This window comes from Cucurbita maxima, unplaced genomic scaffold (assembly GCF_002738345.1).
Source record: "Cucurbita maxima cultivar Rimu unplaced genomic scaffold, Cmax_1.0 Cma_Scf00001, whole genome shotgun sequence".
Lineage (NCBI taxonomy): Eukaryota > Viridiplantae > Streptophyta > Magnoliopsida > Cucurbitales > Cucurbitaceae > Cucurbita > Cucurbita maxima.
In genome coordinates this window covers 3,956,428-3,977,429 of record NW_019272017.1, presented here as the reverse complement: position 1 = coordinate 3,977,429, position 21,002 = coordinate 3,956,428, and the positions used below count along the sequence as shown (strand labels likewise).

Genomic DNA, 21,002 nt, shown 5'->3' with positions numbered 1-21,002 from the left:
AAAAAAAAAAAAAAAAAAAAAAAAGGTTATTTCATTCCACGTGGATGGAAAGTGCTGCCTGTGATATCTGCAGCGCATTTGGATCCTTCAGTTTTTGACCAACCTCACAACTTTAATCCATGGAGGTGGCAGGTTTGTGCTCTGCTCCTCCCTTTGCTTTTTCTTAATTATAATTTTATATGGTCAAATGTTTAAATAAATAAAATATTATAAAGAACTTGTGTGCTAATTTCATGTGCCTATTATTTTCTAGATATTCCCGTGTCATTAATTTGTTCCTTTATATCATTCTAATTTCAATAATTTATTTCATAAAAATATATTACCTTGCATGTTGCATTTAGAGAAAGACGGCTTATGATATGTTTATATGTTTACTTTAGAAATATTAAATTTGGATTTAGACATTTCCTAAAGATATGATACAATTTATTGTAAGACAATGATAAATAAAAATTTGGGAGCAGAACATGATGTGACAAAACAAGTGATCCCTAAAGAGGAGGGCATGGTAGGGTTTGTAGGTTCATCACCGATTCATGTACAATGTTTTTTATATAAAAAAAAAAAAAAAAAAGAAAAAAAAAATTCGAGACGTTGCATTTAGATGATTATAAGATAATAAGGCACAATGTAGTAGGTATAGGTACAGCCAATATTTTTTTGGAATTTCATACCAATTTCTAAAACTCACTACAACTTTTAACATACACATACCCATATGAAGGTATGCTAATATCTCTGTCACTTTCTTGTATTTAAGCAATGGTAAAATAATATACAATCTATAAGAAGTTTTCTTATATAAATAGTTTAACAAATGTGTTGGTTAAAATTTAAAATTAGCCTTAATTAATTAGTTGAGCTATATGTGTGCGTTGATATTCTTTTTAGTAGAACAAATGTGGATAAAGATTTGAATCAAATCGCCTATGAGTACATGGTAGTGTTGAGCTTGATTGTTACTGTTCATAGTTGATTTGAATTCTTATGTGGAAATGGGTAAAATAGAAATTTAGTTTGNGGGGGGGGGGGGGGGGGGGGGGGGGGGGGGGGGGGGGGGGGGGGGGGGGGGGGGGGGGGGGGGGGGGGGGGGGGGGGGGGGGGGGGGGGGGGGGGGGGGGGGGGGGGCCGAGGAGATATGATCAGGCCTATTGGGTCGAGATGATTAGAGCCCCATGTGGATGGTGGGACACTCCCTTGCACGTGCACTGGTGCCTTTTTCTCTACTGGATTTATGCACAACTTGGTCCCTCCCCATCCCCATGTATTTTCTAGTTCCCTCCCATGCCTTCCCCTTTTCAAAAACTACCACTTCCAACTTTCCTCGATCCAAAATGCCTTTTTTCTTCATTTCTTCATTTCTTCACATCTTCATCCTTTTCCCAATGCCCCCGAGTGAAGCCTGTGTTCAGGATTGATTGACGATAACATGGCTTGTTTAGTTTATGATATTCAACCATCACTGTTTTTCTTTTGAAACTACTGCATGTTTCAATTGCTATTAATTCTTTGAGGGTTATGTAGGTTAGGAATGATATATATATATATATATAGATTGGTCCTTTTTTGCCATTTGGAGATCCCTCTTAATTGTTCTCATCTGTTCTTTTTGTTGTCAAATTTTTATTAAAATGTTGTCAAATCAAATGCCCAATAATAAATGAACTTTAGGAGAAAGCGACTCTCTTAACTTCATTTCATACCCCTATCCCCTTGTTCTTAAATTATGTTATAGCTTACATAGTTCAAGTTCTTATATTCCTACTTAACGTCTAATGGTGGACGCAGCAACTGAATGGATTGCCATCGAGTGCGACGATAACCAATAACTTCATGCCATTTGGAGGCGGACCGCGACTATGCACTGGTTCAGAACTAGCCAAGCTTGAAATGGCCATTTTTATTCATCATTTGGTCTTGAACTACGAATGGGAATTGGTGGGTTCAGATCAACCTTTTGCTTACCCTTTTGTTGACTTCCCTAAAGGTCTGCCGATCAGGATCCGCCACCACACTCTTGTGTAATGACCATGGTCGCACCTGAATCTACCCTCCAGAATTTAGAGGTTAAAAAATGATTTAAAAAATGGTTAATAATATTCTTGATTTAGTAGGGGGATCATTTCATAAGCTACTACATTGCTAATGTAAATTAAACAAGTCATTCAGTAATTATTAAAAGATAAGATAAGATGGTTTTTCTTCTGTATTTTATTTCATATAGTTTCCAGTGAAATATTGCATGCATCTGTTGTGTGGCTTATGGCACTTGTGCCCTTCCATCAATATATTACATTTACCCTATTTCTTATAATATATTTATGGCCGAAATTATTATTTTTAAAAGTTTGGAAAGTGACACAGACAAAATATTAATTGTTATCTTTATAAATAAATGTGATATATATATACCAATACACTATGATAATATTCCAAATATTTCATACACTAATTTTCATGATTTTCAAAAATAACGAAAAAATACAATAATAATTTTTCATAAACACGACAATATACAATTTAATTATACAAGTCATTTTTAATGTAAAGTTATTAGCTAGTTTGTTTGCCATATGATAAACTTGAAATTGACAAGATTTTAAAGTAATAGCTATGAATTGGTTCCCCAGTTTGAGGACAGAAAGAAATAGGAAAATACACGTGGATAGTTGTAAGTGGTCAAATTAATCCACGCTGTCTTAGTACCGATAATCCAAAAGAAAAAAAAAAACATTAGTTCCCTGTTAGGTTTTGTTTCGTTTTCTTTCATTGATGTTTTTTTTATTTGTAATAGATTCGGTCAACCATTGTCTATATGGCCTTCAAAGCTGCACGTTCTGCGCTCTTCAATGATTCTTTCAACTTTATTCCACGAACCTGCATTTATTACCCATTATCTCTCCTTTTTTTTTTTTTTTTCTTTTTACAAGTCAATTATTTATTATATTATCCATTTTTGGGGGTTTAATTAGGACCGTAGAAACTCTGCACTGAAGATTACAATATCAGATGCAGAAGACGGTTCAACTATGAGGACCAAAAATTGCATGCAACCAGAAACCCTCAACTACATGCATGTTCCCACCCACAAACCTAGCGCTAATAGTAAGAGTTAAGGGTAGAGAGTACCCCTCCTGTTGAAGTTGGTATCACCACCTTCCAGCCAGGCCCTTTCAGAGGATATAACTCACCATTAACTTTAGCTTTCTCATCCTCTGAACCAGATGGGACAACCAGATCAGAGCGGTCTAAAATGCGCTCCAAATCAGCGTCACTTCTGTCTGTCTGTATCAATCTTGTCTTCAGCAGAATCTTCCTCTCTTAGTAGTGCTAATAGATCCGCTTCCTGAAATTTTTTTTACCACAACCAGGTAATGAGCTTGCACAACAAATCTTGGTCACCAAGTAACATAAACAAACTTCTCACGAAAAGATATTTTATTTTTATATTTGAGTGTCCAAGCCGGCTTGCACACATCCCAATTATTCTCACGAGACAACTAATGGTTGTCGCTCTATTGACATTTCCAAAATCAAATGTAGGCAATGAAGAATCAGAGTGCATAAAATGGATTGAAACGCTTAAACTAACCTCTACAGCAGCTCCAGAGTCGGATTTTGTCCGTTCATGGTGAAATTGCCCCTTCTCAATGACCACGTGCTCAAGCTTCAACTTACTAAAGGCCCTTTTCAGAATGCGGCCCTGGTAACACAATTCGTCAAAGATTATAGAGTACTGATGAATAACTTTATGAAATATACACCGAGAGATTAAGACCATCAGCAAGCTACATCTATAGACTGAGCGGTTGCAAATCTGTAAACATGTACAGGTTTCGTTTGACCTATCCTGTGACACCTATCCATGGCCTGCAAATCCATTTGTGGGTTCTGGTGTACATAAGGAATATGGTGAGTTGCATACATGATACATACATATGTACATACGTACATACACACAGTATCAAGAAAAATACCCAATCGCTATCATAGAGTATACAAGTATCTGCAGCAGTAAGGTTGATACCCAGACCACCAGCCTGCGTGCTTAAAATAAATATCCTGTACTTGCTGCTACCATCATTGAACTCCTGGATCTACATGTACAGAAACTAAATTGGTCAATTATGCAATCCTTGATAACCCATCACCAACACTTCCATGATGGAATATTCACAAAATTTTTAGTCTAGCTAAGGAAATAAACCCAAGATAAGAAATCAATTAAGGTAATAGATCACCACGGCTTGTAAAGAGATTCAATTAATTATTTAAATATAACCGAATAGACTACCATTTTGTAACATTCAAGTAATTGATTCAGTCTCAACTCGATGTTTCTCAAGATCATAAACAGAGCCTAATAAAGTAGGAGCACAAAGTACAAAGTAAATGCAAGGCAGTACTGAGGTTTTTGGACATCTCATACTAAATATGAAGCGAGGTGGAATGGCTAGGCATGCACCTGATCAGGACACTCATGAGCACCTTAGGAAAAGCAACTGTTCCAAATGTGCCCATCCAAACATTAGGGACCAACAGAACATAGAGTTCGCCAACTAGCCCAAGGGAAATAAAGTTGTGGGGGCACTGAAGTCAATTATTACCACCACCACCCCACTACAAGCATTTCCATCGTGTGAGCCCAAATACGGTTTCCTACTTTTAGTTTCCTACTTTCTCTCTTCCTTGCTCCACGAGCCCAACAATCAATATCTTACACCCCCTTCCTCAGAAACAATTGGCTCACTCTCTCCATGGTAACAGATAACGGAATATAGTTCCTTAGTGCAACAATTTCTGAAAGTGACATTATACTGCAACGTTTTGGCACATATAGGCCTTGATGCGAATAAAAAACGCAGTGGATGAAAGAAAAACAGACCAACAACAAACAACACGACTGGCTTCAAACTGTTTGGTTATTTCATGTGCAAACTCATACCTGTCTTTTTCTTTCATCTAGTTTCACACCACCATTGATTCTGCAAACTTCAAATCCCTTCTCACTAAAATAGTACTCCATGAGATCCAAAATCTTAGTCCATTGAGAGAATATAAGGACCTAATAGAAATGCAAAGTAGGCAATTAGGTTAACTAGGAAAACTGAGAAGAATGACAGAACTAGAGTTACAGACCAATTTACTTTATGCTTGGGTGCAAATAACCGTGTCAACAATCTATCTAGTAAGCAAAATTTTCCACACTGCTCAACTATCTGCTCTACAGGAGAATATCCTGCATTTTCAGAAAAGAATTACCACAATTAGCAGAACATAAAATGGACTGGAGTCTGTAATGAATAAAAATGACGTTTCATAAAGAAATTCAAAATAAAATAAAATAAAAATGATAAACGTCATAAAGAAAATGATAAGAATAGAGAAAATTGATAGTTACAACGGCAAGCACATGGCATACATATACTAAACCCAATGCTATACCACCTGATCCCTTATCTGAGAGATGATTTTCCAATGTCTTGTTAATTAAATGTTCCTGAAAGTTCTTCTGATACTCAGTCATGTTTGCATAAATTATGATTTCTTTTTTCCGAGGGAGCATTAGCTCAACATCAGATTTCATTCTCCGAAGTAGAAATGGTCTCAGGATTGCATGCAGCTTTGCTACCACCTGCAGGATTTGAATATATGAATATGACAAACTTGTGCAACATACTTCGGAAAAAAAACCATCAAAAGAATTACAAACATGGGCCTTTCTATTCATGACACTTTCCAGAGAGATCAAACTTGAAAACAAATTATTAGGAGGAAATCAATCTTCATTATGGTAATAATAACTATTGACCCCCTGACTTGTAAGCTACAACTCAAAATATGAGTGCTATTATTTATTTAACAGAGTTCAGTACTTCAAAGGGAATATAAACTTGCCTCCGTGTTTGTGGATGAAAAAAGAAAACTCGAAGATTATACTATAAAAAAATAAAAAGGCATACTCACCATGACTCAAATTCTTCATTGGATGAAAAGACAACTGACAAAATAAAGTTCAACAACGACCAAAGCTCTGCCAAGTTATTCTGTAGGGGTGTCCCAGCAGTTTATTTTCAACAGTTATATACTTCAACTCCTTCAGCAATTTGCATTTTGAGTTTTTCAGCCGATGCCCCTTCTAGAAAAATATGCTTTCAGGATTATAAGTTTCCTAAAATCCATTGCTATATGTTATAAGAGACACTTTAGTAGTCTGGTCTGAAAGATGGCTGACCTCATCGACGACAAGATATTTCCAACTGTAATGCCTCAAAAACTTTTTAGCATCACTCATTGCAATCTCATACGAAGTAACCACTATGGGAATTTGGGTCCAATTGTTCTAGGCATGTGCTTCCTTCGAATTTCTTCCCTTTGTTTTTTGTCACCATGGTATACAATAGCAGTCACGGTGGGCACAAATCTATATACGGAGGCATACAAACAAAATGGAGGAAAATAAGGCGTCTAAACAATTTTGTTATTAAAAAAAATTCATACCAAGTTAACACAGGAGTACCTCGATATTTCATTTATCCAATTTGAAAGAGTGGAAAGAGGAGCAATTACTCAGTAAGGTTCATCCAGTCCCTTCCCTTTCAGATGTGAAATGAAGGCAATCGTTTGAATTGTCTTACCAAGCCCCATTTGATCTGCAAGGATTCCATTCAGCCCATTCTGCCATAATGAAATCAACCATTTGACACCCTTGAGTTGGTAGGACTTCAATTTACCACCAGTCAACAGAGGTACGAGTTCACTCTGCTCCTTTTCTATGCTTTCTTCCTCGGTCAAGTTTACATCTTCATCCCGCTCACCTTCTTTCGATCTAGTCAGCATAGCTGCAACAGCCCTTTTTGCCTTCCTCTAGAAAAAGTTTCATCTCAGGTTAGAATTTATATAACAATCTACCTATAGTGCTGAAGTACTAAAGGATATTGAAATTTCAAATATAAGAAGGATTTACATGATGTTATGAGACTCACATAATTCTTACATTATTACAACGTGCAGAAGCTTTACTCTTCGAACCACGCCCACAACTTTTCCCAACAGATTTCTTGTCCTCCTCCACTCCATTCTAGCTAGTTGAGATCAAATCTCAATGAAGGGAAGAAAAGGTGAATAACTTCAAAATGCATAAAATATACAGCAGATAGACATACAATTGTAATGTCATCCATTTTCTCCAACAAAAAATCTGAGTATAACTGTGTTTGAGTGAGAAGTTCATCCAATTTGGTAAATTGATTATCATTCAAGTTTGGAGATTCTGTTGAATCCTCAAGTCTCTTGGCCTCCTCTTACTTAACCAGAGCTTCCAGCAATTTCTGCTCCTCTTCCGCCATCTCTTTTGATATAAAGCTGGAATCCCCAATTTTTGCTTCCAAAATTATCTCTTCCTCCAACTTGATCTCATTTTCCCCATTAGACAAATCCTTCATGCCAAAAGGGGAAAAAAATGTCATAAAACCGTTTAACATTCACTACTGACATGCATAACATACACTATTGACATGCACAACATACAGAAGTTACAAGCACGAAATCGACTCTTTTCTTTCCAGCAATTGCGAAAATATCCACACAAGTTCTATTGTAGCATCAGAAGAATCAAGAGGTAAAAGGAGTCGGAGCACTGAGCCAGAGTCAAGAAAGCGAAAAAACCTCGTTTTCCAGAACCGAAGTCGGGGACTCTGCAGAATTATCAGCTCGTGGTTTCTCCTCGACAGCCATTGTCAGCCCTAAAATGAGTGTCAAACGGTGAATAAAGACCGGATCAAACCTTCAAACAGAGCAGAACCACTTGAGAGTAACGAAAACCAAGTGATTTCCCTAAGAAGCAGTAAAACCGTGCTTAGAGTTGATTGATCTTAGGTACTGTTCTTACCACTCAACAAATACAAAGAAGAAAATCTGGAAGAAGAACGAACCAAATGCGCAACATAAAATCGAACAAACTCTAGTGCCCTAGTGAGATTCAGGGAAACGACCCGGGAAAATGGATCGTCGTGATGTTTGGCGGAGAATCTGCACGGTCTGAGTAATATTGGTTCTTTAAAACGAAAAATAAAAAAATAAAAAAACAGTTTCTTTTTTCCTGGTTAGGGTTTTTGGCGGGAAAGGAACAGCCATTTTGGCCCTGAGAATGCAATTAATTACAAAAATACCTTCCTTTATAGTCTAGTTGTTGTAAATTTATTAATTACAAAGACGTCGCAGGAATTTTTAAAAAATTTTAATTTAATTTAACACCGTTATCATTTATTTAAAAAAATCGACAAAGTGATAGAAAATTTATAACTCATAATCTTTTTAGTGAAAAACGTCTTAATCAATTGATTAATTATGAAAATGTAGAAAAGAGCATTGAAACTAAAAGATTAATATATTATTAAAAAAATCTATAAAAAAAAGTAAGTGATAGAATAATATTAATATTTATATAATTTATATTAGACATTTTATCAAAATATATACAAATTCGGAAAGTTAAAAATTTAATTAAATATATTTTAAATGTTTATTTATCAAACAGACAATAAAAATCCTCTAAGTTATTGGGGACCACAATTGTTTAACAGTAACAATGACGCAAATAAATTGAAATCATCTCAAAATACTTTTTTCCTTTTTTTTCCCTAAAAATTCAAAAAAGAAAAAAAGAAAAAAAATAAGCTCTGAAATTGAATGAATATATAAAAATAAAATATCTGTGAAGGAAAAAAACAAGTGGGGGCTCAAAAGAGAGGCCTTTGGGTCCCGGGATGGTTGATCTCTCGTGAGTCATTGCTAGAAGTTGCGAGCTCACTGCTGTCGTCTGACAAAGCTAGTTTCCTGAATCTCGACATGTCGGCTTGGTACGCATTTGAATCATAGTCCGAGCCTGCCACACTGTAAATTGAGCTTTGACCTGGTCTTATCCCGTCGTTTAGGTCGTCCAATGAATAATCCCCTTCTAGGGCTCGTACTACTTGGCTCATTTTGGGGCGTTTTCTAGCGGAGTGACGGATGGAGGCTGCAGCACATGATACCATGCGCCCCATCTCCTGAGTATTGAACTCCTTTCCTAATCGCTTATCCACCAGCACTTCGTATACATCTTCTCCCATTTCCCCGCTAATAATCGCTCGTGCCTATCCACGTTTTTAAAAGAGTTATCAAACCAAAGTTAAATAAGTATATCTAATTATAAGCTTCTTATATAACGTATACCAACCCAATCTACTAAGCTATCCTCCATAACATTATTATGATCAACCGGTCGTTTTCCAGTAATGAGTTCCAATAACATTATACCAAATGAGAACACGTCGGACTTCTCCGTTAGCTTCCCACTTGATGCATATTCTGGCGCTAAATACCTAAATCAACATAAAAAAAACATTACAATTAGTCAACTAGACCAGGTTAGATATAAACATAAAAGGATTAAATTTGAAATTTAATTACCCAAATGTACCCATAACCCTGGTGGAGACATGAGTGTTAGTATCTGAAGACAACTTAGCCAATCCAAAATCCGCCACCTGAAGTCATAGAAAGATTATGGGATATTGATATTAAAAAAATCGAACAATTAATCCCTTAGTATGATGTATGTTTTTTTTCATACCATTGCTTCGAAGTTGGCATCAATTAGAATATTAGCGGATTTGATATCCCGATGAATAATTTTTGGATGACCTGAGAGTAAATGCATTTGTTTGTTACTATAAAACTTGTGATTTAAAAAGCATAGGGAAATGTAGACATTATAATGTTTTAGAGGGGAAAATTCTTACAATCTTCGTGAAGGTAAGCAAGACCCTTGGCAGAACCTATGGCAATACGAAGCCTGGTTGGCCAATCCATTACAGGGAGGTCTTTACCTGAAACCAAATCATAAAATTGAGAGAGAATTAATTTTTTGATTTTTGTAAATAAAAAAAGGTACCATGAAGGTGATGCTCCAAGGTGTTGTTAGGAACAAACTCATAGACCAACATTCTCTGTCCACCGGCAATGCAAAAGCCAACCAAGGACACCAAATGGCGATGGTGGACTCTACTAATAATCTCAACCTCAGCCATGAACTCCCTCTCCCCCTGCCCGCTTCCCACCTTGAGGCTCTTCACCGCCACCTCTTTCCCGTTGGGCAACACCCCCTTGTGCACGTATCCGAACCCCCCCTGCCCAAGCAGGTTGCCGTGCGCGAACCCTCCCGTTGCTGCTGCAAGCTCGTCGTACGTGAACGTGCTCTTGCTGAACCCGAACGCAAGGGATGGCGATGGTGGAGGAAGAGGAGGCCCTGTAAAACTACCGCTTGTGGTCATGTTCTCACTACTCATGGGCGGCCACCCGTTCCCGCCCGGACCCCCCCCTGCGTTGTTGTTGATGTGCCAATTTGGTTTTTGTGAACCGTTGTAATAGTTACCACCTGCATCTGTGATAGTTAACATTATATGAAATAATTGAATTAATTAAAGTGGTGTGGTTTGAGAAAATTAATTTAACCTTTAGGTCCATTCGCATTATCTCCACTATAGTACGACATAGGATCTTCCTTCCTCTTCCTCTTCTTGGAGCACAGAGCAATTAATGATATGAGAAGAATTATGAACAATCCCACCCCCACCGCCACTCCAATTATAACTCCTGGACTCACATCCGACGACCCTGAATCATCATTGTTCGATGATTTGTGTGATGATTTGTGTGATGATTTCCCCTCCGTCCGATCTCCCGAGGTCAATGCATCTTTTGAAGATGAGGAAGATCGCGGTGAAGGAGATTTTGAAGCAATCGGCGTCGATGACCGCGGGCTTGGCGCTTTTGAAGATTTACCCGAATTTGTATCCTTGGAAGAGTCCTTTGATGACTTTGGTGCTGGAGATTCATCTGCATAATGTAAATCAAGGTTTAAATATAATTACGACAATCTTTTAAAAAAAAAATAATAATAAATAAATAAATCCTGTGGTTCATCTCCTAACTCGGAACTCCTTGTCCACAATAATTTAACAGAACCTGATGGGGGCGGTGAGATACCGAAGTTATTATCATCTGATGGCGTAGAGCGATCGGGGTCGAAATCAGGAAATGATGGTGATGGCGGTGAGAAGGAAGACGAAAACGACGACGATGACCATGAGGAGAACGAGGACGAGGACGAGGACGACGAAGACGGAATGGCTGGTGTAAATGAAGAGTCGTGCCCGGAAGTAGTTTCTTCAAAAGTTGAACTCATCTCTCTCTCTCTCTCTCTCTCTCTCTCTCTCGAATGATATAAAAAGCAGTGAAATTCCGGCACAGATTAAGCACCAAATATTGTCGCCGGAAATTTCACCAGCTTTCATACAAAACCCTGAACAGAAAAAAAAAAAAAAAAAACACAAAACACCAACCTAATGGCTCACTGATTCCGCCATGACAACAAAGTGTGGAGAGAGAGGATTAAGATTAAAGAAGGGATTAGGGATTAATTACCTTTTGGAGAAAGAGGGAAGAAGGGGAGGAAAATGAGCCTCAAATTGAGAATCCCTTGAGAGAAAATTAGAGGAGACCCCCTTTTGGATTGCGTAATCCAATGGTCTCCTACATACAAGCTGGATTAGGCATTGTTTTAAATTTCCTAATCCCAAGTTTAGTTGGAGTTTGTTATTAATATTAACCATTTACACCACTTCTGGTTGACCTCTAACCCTTCTTTTTTTAACTAACTAACTCCTTGTAATCATTATTTTTGGTCTCCTGTTTTCAAGCTTTTCTTTACACTTCGCATCAAACNCAGCCTCAAAAAAAAAAAAAAAAAAAAAAAAAAAAAAAAAAAATCGAAACAATTTATGGGCCCGTTGACTTCTCCTGATTTACTTGCTTTTACTTTCCCACGGGTTGGCTCTATCCACAGACACAAACGTTCTTCATTTGCACTATGTTTATTTTTAACATATCTTTGTCGGTATTTTGGAATATTAATTTCTCCAAACTTTTCTTAAATTATGGTGACATGTTTTTCAACTCTTTTCTTTATGTGTGCATTTTTATTGATGGAATATTATTTAAACGTTTGAAATTTATACAAGGTTTAGTATTATTTTTATTAATTTAATTTTAAGATTTTAAAGTTACAAAATAATATTGGTCTTATTTTTTTGGGCAAAGGACAACAAACATGACCAATTAAAGACAAGTCTTTTGTTTCAACCCGTCGACGGCCACTATATAGTCGGTCCTATCCACTTATTTCCACATAAAGAAACTTCACCAAACCCAACCAACTCGCTCGTGTTTCTCAAAACTTCTTGTAAATCATGATCCTCCCGCGGCATCCTCTCCACCGGACACACCCTCACAAGGCTATTCACGTACGGCAGAAACCGCCCCGCACTGGCACGATCTGGCAGATCGACTAATTTTTTCACAATCTCCCCTTTCCTTTTTTCCACATCATACAGAATCACATTGCTCCCCACAAGAATCATCGCCATGCCATCACTTACACACGATAATACTCTAACCTCTCCATCAAAATCCTCTCCCAAATAACTCCCAACATCGAGAGGAAATCGATGCTTCAACACCATGTCATGACCACCATAAATGCCAAGCGAATAAGCACCCGCTTCATCATTCTCACTGTTACAAGTTATTACCATAGCATAGCACATCTCTCCACGGATCTCCGTTATAGCTCCATGGCCGGGAGGGAGAGGGAGCTGAATCTCCCCATATACTTCATATTTCAAATCAAACCCCAGTATGACGCCGTTTGACGTCTCCCAATACACGGTTTCACCAATACAAAATCCGTCCCCTTTGAACATCAAATCACCATCGCCAGCATAGAAGTATTGGGAGTCAGAAATTTTCCAAGTGTTGGTCCTAGAAGAGTAGATCTCAAAGTAAACAGCTTTGACGGAATGAAAGGGGACAGCACAGACAATCTGGAACTGGGATTCAAAGTTGAAAGTGGAGAGAGTGAAAGCAAGGGCAATGGCAGAGACATGGCCATGAAGCAGAGAGGGCTCGGGGAGCTGTCTCCATTCCATAGTAGCGGGGTTGCATATGAAATAGATGCTGTCCTGGAAAGTGCTTTGGCAGCAGAGGAGGCCGTTGGAAGTGGTTCGGATGGAAGTGGATTCAGGGAGGAAGGAAAGGGAAGGGAATGGGACGCCATGGGAGTGGGGGTCGAGAGGGATGAAGAAGCAGTCTTGGCTGTTGGATTGGGAGAAGAAGCCGGAGGTTTTGGTGAAGTGAATGGCTTGCTGGTGGGCGAGGAAGGGAGAAGAGATCCATTGGTTCCAGTCTTTCGAGACGGATTTGAATCTGCACAGGGATTTGGCTGGGACGAAACGAAGTACGTCCGTCTTTATTACGTCCTGGATGCCCATTTTGTCCTGTAACATAACAATATCATACTCAACATATCAGAATCAGTGAGAAATATGAAGCATTGCTTGGTTTGAAATTTTGGTTACGATGCATGTAAATATGATGTTTGGTTACTGTTCAATATATTATATTATGAATCGCTATTAGAAAAAAAGTTAATCGTGGTTTAATAATATGATTTACAAATATACAAAATTGAAGTTCAAACAAATCAATCCATTAATGCATCAATGCATCAACGCAAAAAGTTAATCAATGATTAATATGATTATACTAGATTAACACCTGCACTTATTTGAGATAGAATTAGTAAGTTGTTAAGCCATTCATCATTATTAAAAGGAATAGTTTATTTGAGTAGAGTTTTTGTAGGAGCTAAGATTTATTTCAGTTTAAATGGTAGCCTCCCCTTAGTAAAACACAAACAACAGTAACATTATTTCAGTTTGTCTTTGTATTACCTTCGTTGTTTCTAAGAGACGATCAAATTTGACTCGAATTCATTCACTCAAAACTCTGAGACTAATTCCTAATAACATATAAAGAAGGATCAAAGGCGTAAGAATCAAAAACACGAACCTGGCAAGAACAGAGTCGATCTGTTTAATGCAATAAACTCTGAGTTCTTCAAGCTCTTCCGGAGAATCAAAATGAAATAACGACGGAGGAATTGGAATCAGATTGGAACTGTAACTGCGAAGAATTTGGGAAGATATAGGATAGTTTGGGAAATGATCGGTGATCAGGCGATGAAAATCGGAATCGTAGAGCGAGAGAGAGGCGTTTTTGGCGGAGAGAATCGGAGGGGTAATTAATAACAAAGAGCACCGTGAATAAGAAGAATCATAGCGTTTATTTGGCTGTGCGATTTCGTCAAAGTCTACGCGGACCATGACTCAGGCTTGCGGGCGAAGCAACCTATGGCGCTCATCTGCAGCGTCATGACATCACCGCTGGATTGTAGTTTGTCTGTGCGCAACTCTAACCCCGAAACGCAAAGCAAAGCAAAGATTCAGAGTTAGGTGACTTATTCAAAAATTAATTTGTGTTCCAACTTAATTTATTTTTAATTGTTTTTTTTATATGATACATACATATGTTCATTTTATCATTTATTTATTTATTTATTTATAAGAGACATTTTTTTTAATTATTTTTTTAAAAACTCTTCAACTAAAACTTTAAGTTTTTGGAATAATTTTTTAAAAATATATATATATTAAAATTGATAATGTTTGAAAATAAATAAATAGATAGTTTAGCGTATTAATATTTTATTTTTATTAAATAAATAAATGATTTGAATAACCATAATCCATTATTTAAAATGATATGGTGAGTTTAAATATTATCTATGAATTTTTACTAAAACATAATAACTATATTCTATTTAACATATTTTTTAATATTATTGTCGTGATGGGAAGAAGTGGAGATGAGGACTGAATTTTCTTTGGATTTTCGCCGTCATCCAAAGGAAGAAAAAAAAAAAACATAAAAAGTCGTTATGGGCGGTTATAGACCATTCTCAAGAGACACCAACAAGAGTTTTTATTTTTTTATTTTTAATGAACTGATTAAATAAAATTATAAAAGTTTTAGTACCAAAATTATAACTTAACCTAACTTTAAAAAATAAAACGCTCCAAACTTATCCAAAATGTTACAGTTTCAAAAAACATTTTTGAAAACGAAAAAACGAAAATATATTGCAAATATTTAAAAGAAAAGAGATAAAATCAGTGTAATTCAAATTCTAAAATCATTTATTTGAATAAAATGTGTAAGAAATAATAAAGCAAATGGGAAAATCCCGAGACCTGGAAAAACCGGGGTAAGCGGGGAGCAGACAATAAACCTACAAATGCGATTGCTTGTTCTTTCTTTTAAGATCAAAAGTAACCTCTCCCTTCGTACTTTTCAAATTTTCACGTCACAATTAACAGTGTCTATAAATAGTAAAAAGTTAAAAAATGAGGATGAAAGTAACTTCCTTTCACAAACAAAATCTTTCGCCCATCCATTCAACTTTACTTTTTTCTTCTTCTTCTTCTTCTTCGCATTAACCTTACAATCTGATAGGTACATGAGGTTGATGCATCACAGGAATGGAGGGGAGAGATTTGAGTGTAAATAAGGCAAAAGATTTGTAAAATTTGTTAGAAATTACGAATCTACACAATGTTACGATATTGTCAACTTCGAGCATTGAACTCTCATGACTCTTAATTTTTTCAAAAAGATTTTGTACTTATAGATTGATCATTTCCTTAATTAGTCAATGTGTAGCTGACTCTTAACCATTTTAAAGAAGACCGGGTATGAAAAAAATAGACAAAGGAGAAAAGAGAAGGAATGGAAAATAAAAATGAAATGGTCAAAAAGTAAAAAAGACACAAATTGGGAACAAAACATGATTTTGTTTCCTTGGATCCTCATATTGCATTATTAGAATAGCTTTAATGGATTGACTTATTCTTTGAAATTATATGTCTTTTGATATACCTCTTATCATTGAATGGGGAAAAATAATTTTGGCTACTCCCAAGTAGGAACCCCACCGATTGCCTATTGCCTATTGCCTATTACCTATTACCAACCCTTTTCTTTTCCCCTTTCAATATTGTTTCTTTATTTCTTGATTCTTGTCATACTATAATATATATATATATAAGACTGAGAGGACAAAGAGACAAAACCATACAGAGAGTGTGTAAGCAGATGATGATGGCAAAGCAATTCAGACTTCTCCGAATCCCTTCCTTCCAGTGTTGCCGTTCCAGCGACATCTCCGTCGTCCCCACTGACCCACCACCTCCCCCCTCGCCCTCATCAAAACCCCACCATTATTCCTCCCTCAGGCGCCACGTTTCCTCCGCCTTCAGAACTGCCGCCTGCGGCAGGAGATCACTCTCTACCAACTCTGACGATGAACAAATTACCAAATCATCCCCAAAACTTCCTCGGCACGTGCCACCCACGCCCCTCCCTGAATCACACGACGACGCTTTGCCTCTGCCGAAGCAACAACGACGCAGGAAGAAGAAATCGAAATCAACCACACTCGCACGGCTTCGAATCAGCACCTCTTCGACAGAGAGCGGGCTATTCAGCAGCGAATCGTTCGACGAAATAGACGAATTAGAAGAAACCGAAACCCTAATTTCTTCATCCAAAACGATCTCCAGTACCGACGACGACGATTGCTCCTCCGAATTCAATCCTCAATTGGAAACCATACGCGAGAAGCCGTACAAAGGCAGGAACAAGATCAATTTGAAGAATAAGAAGAAGAAGAAGGAGAAGCGCCATCGTAGCAGTAATCGACGGCAGAAACCAAGGAGGATGATCAAGACATCGCCTTCGCCAGAAAGCGAGTCGCCAGCGAGGCTTTCGGTGTTCCAGAGGCTGATACCATGCACAGTGGACGGGAAGATCAGAGAGAGCTTCGCGGTGGTGAAGAAATCGGAAGATCCGTTCGAGGATTTCAAGAGATCGATGATGGAGATGATAATGGAGAAGGAGATGTTCGATGAGAAGGATTTGGAGCAGCTTCTTCACTGTTTGTTGTCATTGAATGATAGAGAACACCATAGAATTATAGTGGAAGCTTTTTCTGAGATTTGGCAATCCTTGTTCTGTAACAAATCGACAAGTCGGACAAGCATCTGAATCGATCGTTCCCCAGTTCTACATGTCGAACTCCCACTCTGTTTTTTACAAGGTAAAAGTCAGTTGTGCAAATATGAATGATGATTTTGTTGCCATTGGATCCCCACATTCAATTATGAAATCTTCTAATTTACATTTCATAAATTTTAGCTTCTTTCATGCTTTTTTTTTTTATTTTATATAAATTAAATTTAGTTTCTATTATTTATAAAGTTCTTTCATTTTTTTTTTTTAAATTATATTGGTTTATTTATGACTAATAATTTAATTGATAATGAAATTAGAATTTCTGACCAAAGTTAATCATAATTGAAATTTTTAAATATGAGAAACTCCTGCAAATTATTTAAACAATAGATATAATTGAAAATTAAAATACTTTAAACCCTAAAAATTAAAAAAAATAAAATATATGCCTATGAGTTAGAATTTTTGAAAAATTAAACTTAATTCATGAGGTGGATTTATTTATTTATTATTATTATTTTTTGTCGAACTCAATCCATTCTATTCTGGTTATGAAAGTTAAAAATATTTTAAGTTTTGTTAAGAATGTTAGAAATGGATTGTGTATTGGTAATGTTTAATATTTTAGTTTCATGAATTTTTAATTGAATTATAATTTTAAAAAATAATTAACAAAGACTAGTGACCTTTATTAAAAACATTATTTAAAAAAAAAATTAAAAAACACATACAAACTTCTAAAATTTTAATAATACTCTTAAAACTTAAAAAAATTGCTTACATAGAATGGTTTAAACAAATATCCTTTGGACTTTTAAATTTCATCCCACCTTAAAGTTTTTTAAATCTAAAACTTTTCTAAGATATGTATTTTTGAAAGGTTACTCGTTCAAAAATATTTATAAAGTAAAGTATTACTTCTATATATAATTAAAAAAAAAATAATGGATTAAGAGTTATATTATTAAAATTTGAAAGAATATTTTTTTAGAGTAAAATTTCCATCAAATTTGTATTAATGTATGAATACTCTTATTTTCAAAGGAAAGCACCGAATCAATTTTTTCGTATGATTTTATTTATTCAGACTCTTGTGCCATTAGTTATTAGGATCAAATGGGCGATATTAATTAAATTTGAAGGAAAAGTATGAACTTCAACAAATTTTTTAATTTAAATAAAAGTCAAAACTTTACAAACTTAAATTCGATGGGATGCATACACACCATCAATAATCAAATACATCTCTCAAAAACTATTTTTTTTTTCCTGAAATCCAACCTTATTGTTGATTTTATGTGAAGCTCTATTTATTTTAAAGTAATCATACATTTTATTATTCATCAAACAATTATTTTTATTTATTTTTTCTAAATCATTTAGAGGGTTGTTTTTAATAAATAAATTTTTTCTAAATCTAAAATAAATTAATTTAATCCAAACTAAATGAATTTATAAGCCTCATAGTTTTTTTTTTTTTTTTTTTTTTTTTTTTAAAGATCGGGGGGTCTATTTAATTTGTAATTTTTTTTATAAGATCAATTGGTTATTTAACCTAGTTTGTATTGCTATAATCTCGCTTCCATTTGTTAGGGGCAGTGGTATTTTCGAAATTACATCAAGATGTTCAATATAACCTTCCCTACCCAGCATTCGTCTTCTTCAGCAGAGCCCTCTTAACCCGGCCGCCCATTCTCACTTCCACTTCTCGGTTTCTCCACTGACGGCGGTTCGCCATCTCTCGGCCGTCTCTCCAGTCAGTCTTCTTTACATACTCTTGATTTTTTCTACTTTTCTTCAAAGTTTTCTGATTTTTTTTTCTTATAGATTTTGGTCTTCTCTACTAACATAGCTACGTATATGTATTGATATTTTTCCAACCCTAATGCAAATCTCGATGCACAGAGATTGAACAATGGCGACTGGAACAGAACAGCGTCAACTCACGCAGAAGGAGGCGGACATTCAGATGATGTTGGCCGCTGAGGTTCATCTAGGTACTAAAAACTGCAATTTCCAGATGGAGCGATACGTTTTCAAGCGCCGGAATGATGGTACGTTGTTAATAATTTCTCATTTAGACCTTCGTAGTTGTTTAACACCGTAAAGGACTTCCTATAGGTTGATTAGAAGAAAGCCTTTTTTCCCCCTCTATTCTCTCTGTTTTCATCATTGGCGGTGGTTTTAGATTGAACTTGGATATAACGGGTGTGGCTATTATTCTGAACAGTATTTTAAACCTTAATTTTTAGAACGAATCTCTCAGGACCAGAATGGGATCATAATTTCATCAATAGTCACGAATGATTCTTTCTTTCTCTCTATGTAGGAATCTACATTATTAACCTGGGCAAAACATGGGAGAAACTTCAGATGGCTGCTAGAGTTATTGTGGCTATCGAGAATCCTCAAGACATTATTGTTCAGTCTGCCAGGCCTTATGGCCAGAGAGCTGTTTTGAAGTTTGCACAATACACTGGTGCTCATGCAATTGCTGGGAGGCACACCCCTGGAACATTCACCAACCAGCTTCAGACCTCATTCAACGAGCCACGTCTTCTGATACTTACTGATCCTAGAACTGATCATCAGGTGCTTCAACATTTTTAAGAATCAATACCGATCTCTTACCAAATTTAGATTTACTCATGTTTATTACCCTAGTTAGTTATAACTTATACTCGACTTCACTTGTTGTTGCTGCTATTTATGTTGCCTGGTTGGTTTCTTGCTTGTTGTTGCAGCCCATCAAGGAAGGTGCCCTTGGAAACATTCCTACAATTGCCTTTTGCGACACTGATTCACCAATGCGGTATGTTGACATTGGGATTCCAGCTAATAACAAGGGGAAACACAGCATAGGATGTCTATTCTGGCTTCTTGCGAGGATGGTTTTGCAAATGCGTGGAACAGTTCGTCCTGGGCACAAATGGGACGTGATGGTAACTTCTCAGTTCTATTATCTATCTGAACTTGAGAAATTGCATTCTGACATGGAATTTGAAATGGTACTTGATTGTTGAAACGTAAATCAAAAGCTTGGAATGAATATCAAAGGTGTGTTTGTTGTGTAGGTGGATTTGTTTTTCTACCGGGAGCCTGAGGAGGCAAAGGAGAAAGAGGAAGAACAGGCAGTTGCGCCACCAGATTATGGCATTGCAGATTTTGGTGCTGCTCCGCTGGTTGCAGATCGATGGGTTGCTGATGCTCAGTGGGATGCTCCTGATATGGTTCCAGCTGCTGCTGCTGCTGCTGCTCCAGTTTCTAATGTGGAGTGGGCCCTAGAGCCAGGTTGGATCCGAGCCTTTTGTTTTAGGCTTTATTCTGATGTTATAATATTCCCATTTTGGTCTAAGTTTTGAAGTGGTACCTATTACTTCCAATCATCTTGTAGTTTGTTAGCCATTGGTGTGATTTTCCAGTCCCAACCTTTTTTTATTTTGTATTTTGGACTTCATTGACCAGGAATTTTAAGATGCAATCAGTTAGGTTGGTCGTCTAATTTAGTTCAACAGAATGAAGGTTAAGATGTTTTTAATGCTCATTGGGTATTTTTTTGTCATTCGCCGTTTGCAGTCGCTCTTGGAGGAGCAGCAGATGGATGGGATGCTGCAGAAGCACCACCAGCACCTTTACCGGAAACTGGTGCACCTCCAGCCGCCAGTTAGTAATGAGGGAAGCCTTATCTCTCGCTTGGAATTTTGATTCGTCGATTTGAGTTTTGCTTGTTCATGTAGTAGCACCACCAAATTAGTTGCGCGTAAGCGAGCCTGAACACTCGTAGTACCTATCTTTACTCGTTTCAAAATTGAGTTGTGTTTTCTTTTCCTAGTCAAGTTTTAGATTTTGATGTTTGATGTCTTTTTTTTACTTCGTGGGTACTTTGGTACCAATTATTTATGAGAAATTAAAATTACTCAAAAGATTGTTGATCAGATGCAAAACTCTCTGCATCAAGTTATACTGAATTTCTCCCCATTTATCAA

General features: G+C 36.7%; 5 protein-coding genes and 1 pseudogene across 6 annotated transcripts in view; 3 read left to right on the top strand and 3 right to left on the bottom strand.

Moving 5' to 3' along the window:
- LOC111479953 (cytochrome P450 90B1) overlaps positions 1–2,307 on the top strand; it is a 4,157-nt gene extending 1,850 nt beyond the window's left edge. Inside the window, exons 7-8 of the mRNA XM_023124887.1 lie at positions 26–132; positions 1,792–2,307. Coding sequence (XP_022980655.1) covers positions 26–132; positions 1,792–2,028 — 344 coding nt within the window. The 3' untranslated portion in view covers positions 2,029–2,307. The remainder of the gene's footprint in view (positions 1–25; positions 133–1,791) is intronic.
- Positions 2,308–2,989: 682 nt separating this feature from the next.
- LOC111482156 lies at positions 2,990–8,047 on the bottom strand (annotated as a pseudogene).
- A 641-nt stretch (positions 8,048–8,688) lies between these two features.
- On the bottom strand, positions 8,689–11,539 carry LOC111479341 (proline-rich receptor-like protein kinase PERK4). Of its 2 annotated transcripts, none has more exons than XM_023123942.1 (9): positions 11,473–11,539; positions 11,035–11,350; positions 10,501–10,884; positions 9,941–10,429; positions 9,789–9,875; positions 9,620–9,690; positions 9,457–9,533; positions 9,224–9,368; positions 8,689–9,140 (listed from the first exon to the last, which is right to left on the bottom strand). In XM_023123942.1, the coding sequence occupies exons 2-9, from the start codon at positions 11,231–11,233 to the stop codon at positions 8,745–8,747; spliced, it is 1,848 nt and encodes a 615-aa protein (XP_022979710.1). In that variant the 5' UTR covers positions 11,234–11,350; positions 11,473–11,539; the 3' UTR covers positions 8,689–8,744. The 2 variants fall into 2 exon arrangements, with proteins under 2 accessions (XP_022979710.1, XP_022979720.1); XM_023123952.1 differs by having other exon boundaries at positions 9,941–10,423.
- A 596-nt stretch (positions 11,540–12,135) lies between these two features.
- On the bottom strand, positions 12,136–14,144 carry LOC111480468 (F-box protein At5g49610-like). Its single transcript, XM_023125529.1, has 2 exons — positions 13,957–14,144; positions 12,136–13,382 (listed from the first exon to the last, which is right to left on the bottom strand). Exon 2 carries the CDS (start codon positions 13,374–13,376, stop codon positions 12,204–12,206), a length of 1,173 nt encoding a protein of 390 aa, XP_022981297.1. The 5' UTR covers positions 13,377–13,382; positions 13,957–14,144; the 3' UTR covers positions 12,136–12,203.
- A 1,891-nt stretch (positions 14,145–16,035) lies between these two features.
- LOC111480920 (transcription repressor OFP7-like) lies at positions 16,036–17,144 on the top strand. The gene has a single exon (XM_023126158.1). It carries the CDS (start codon positions 16,099–16,101, stop codon positions 17,047–17,049), a length of 951 nt encoding a protein of 316 aa, XP_022981926.1. The 5' UTR covers positions 16,036–16,098; the 3' UTR covers positions 17,050–17,144.
- A 1,480-nt stretch (positions 17,145–18,624) lies between these two features.
- LOC111481047 (40S ribosomal protein SA-like) lies at positions 18,625–20,939 on the top strand. Its single transcript, XM_023126345.1, has 6 exons — positions 18,625–18,772; positions 18,922–19,070; positions 19,346–19,608; positions 19,761–19,958; positions 20,091–20,307; positions 20,593–20,939. The coding sequence occupies exons 2-6, from the start codon at positions 18,932–18,934 to the stop codon at positions 20,682–20,684; spliced, it is 909 nt and encodes a 302-aa protein (XP_022982113.1). The 5' UTR covers positions 18,625–18,772; positions 18,922–18,931; the 3' UTR covers positions 20,685–20,939.
- Positions 20,940–21,002: the final 63 nt, after the last annotated feature.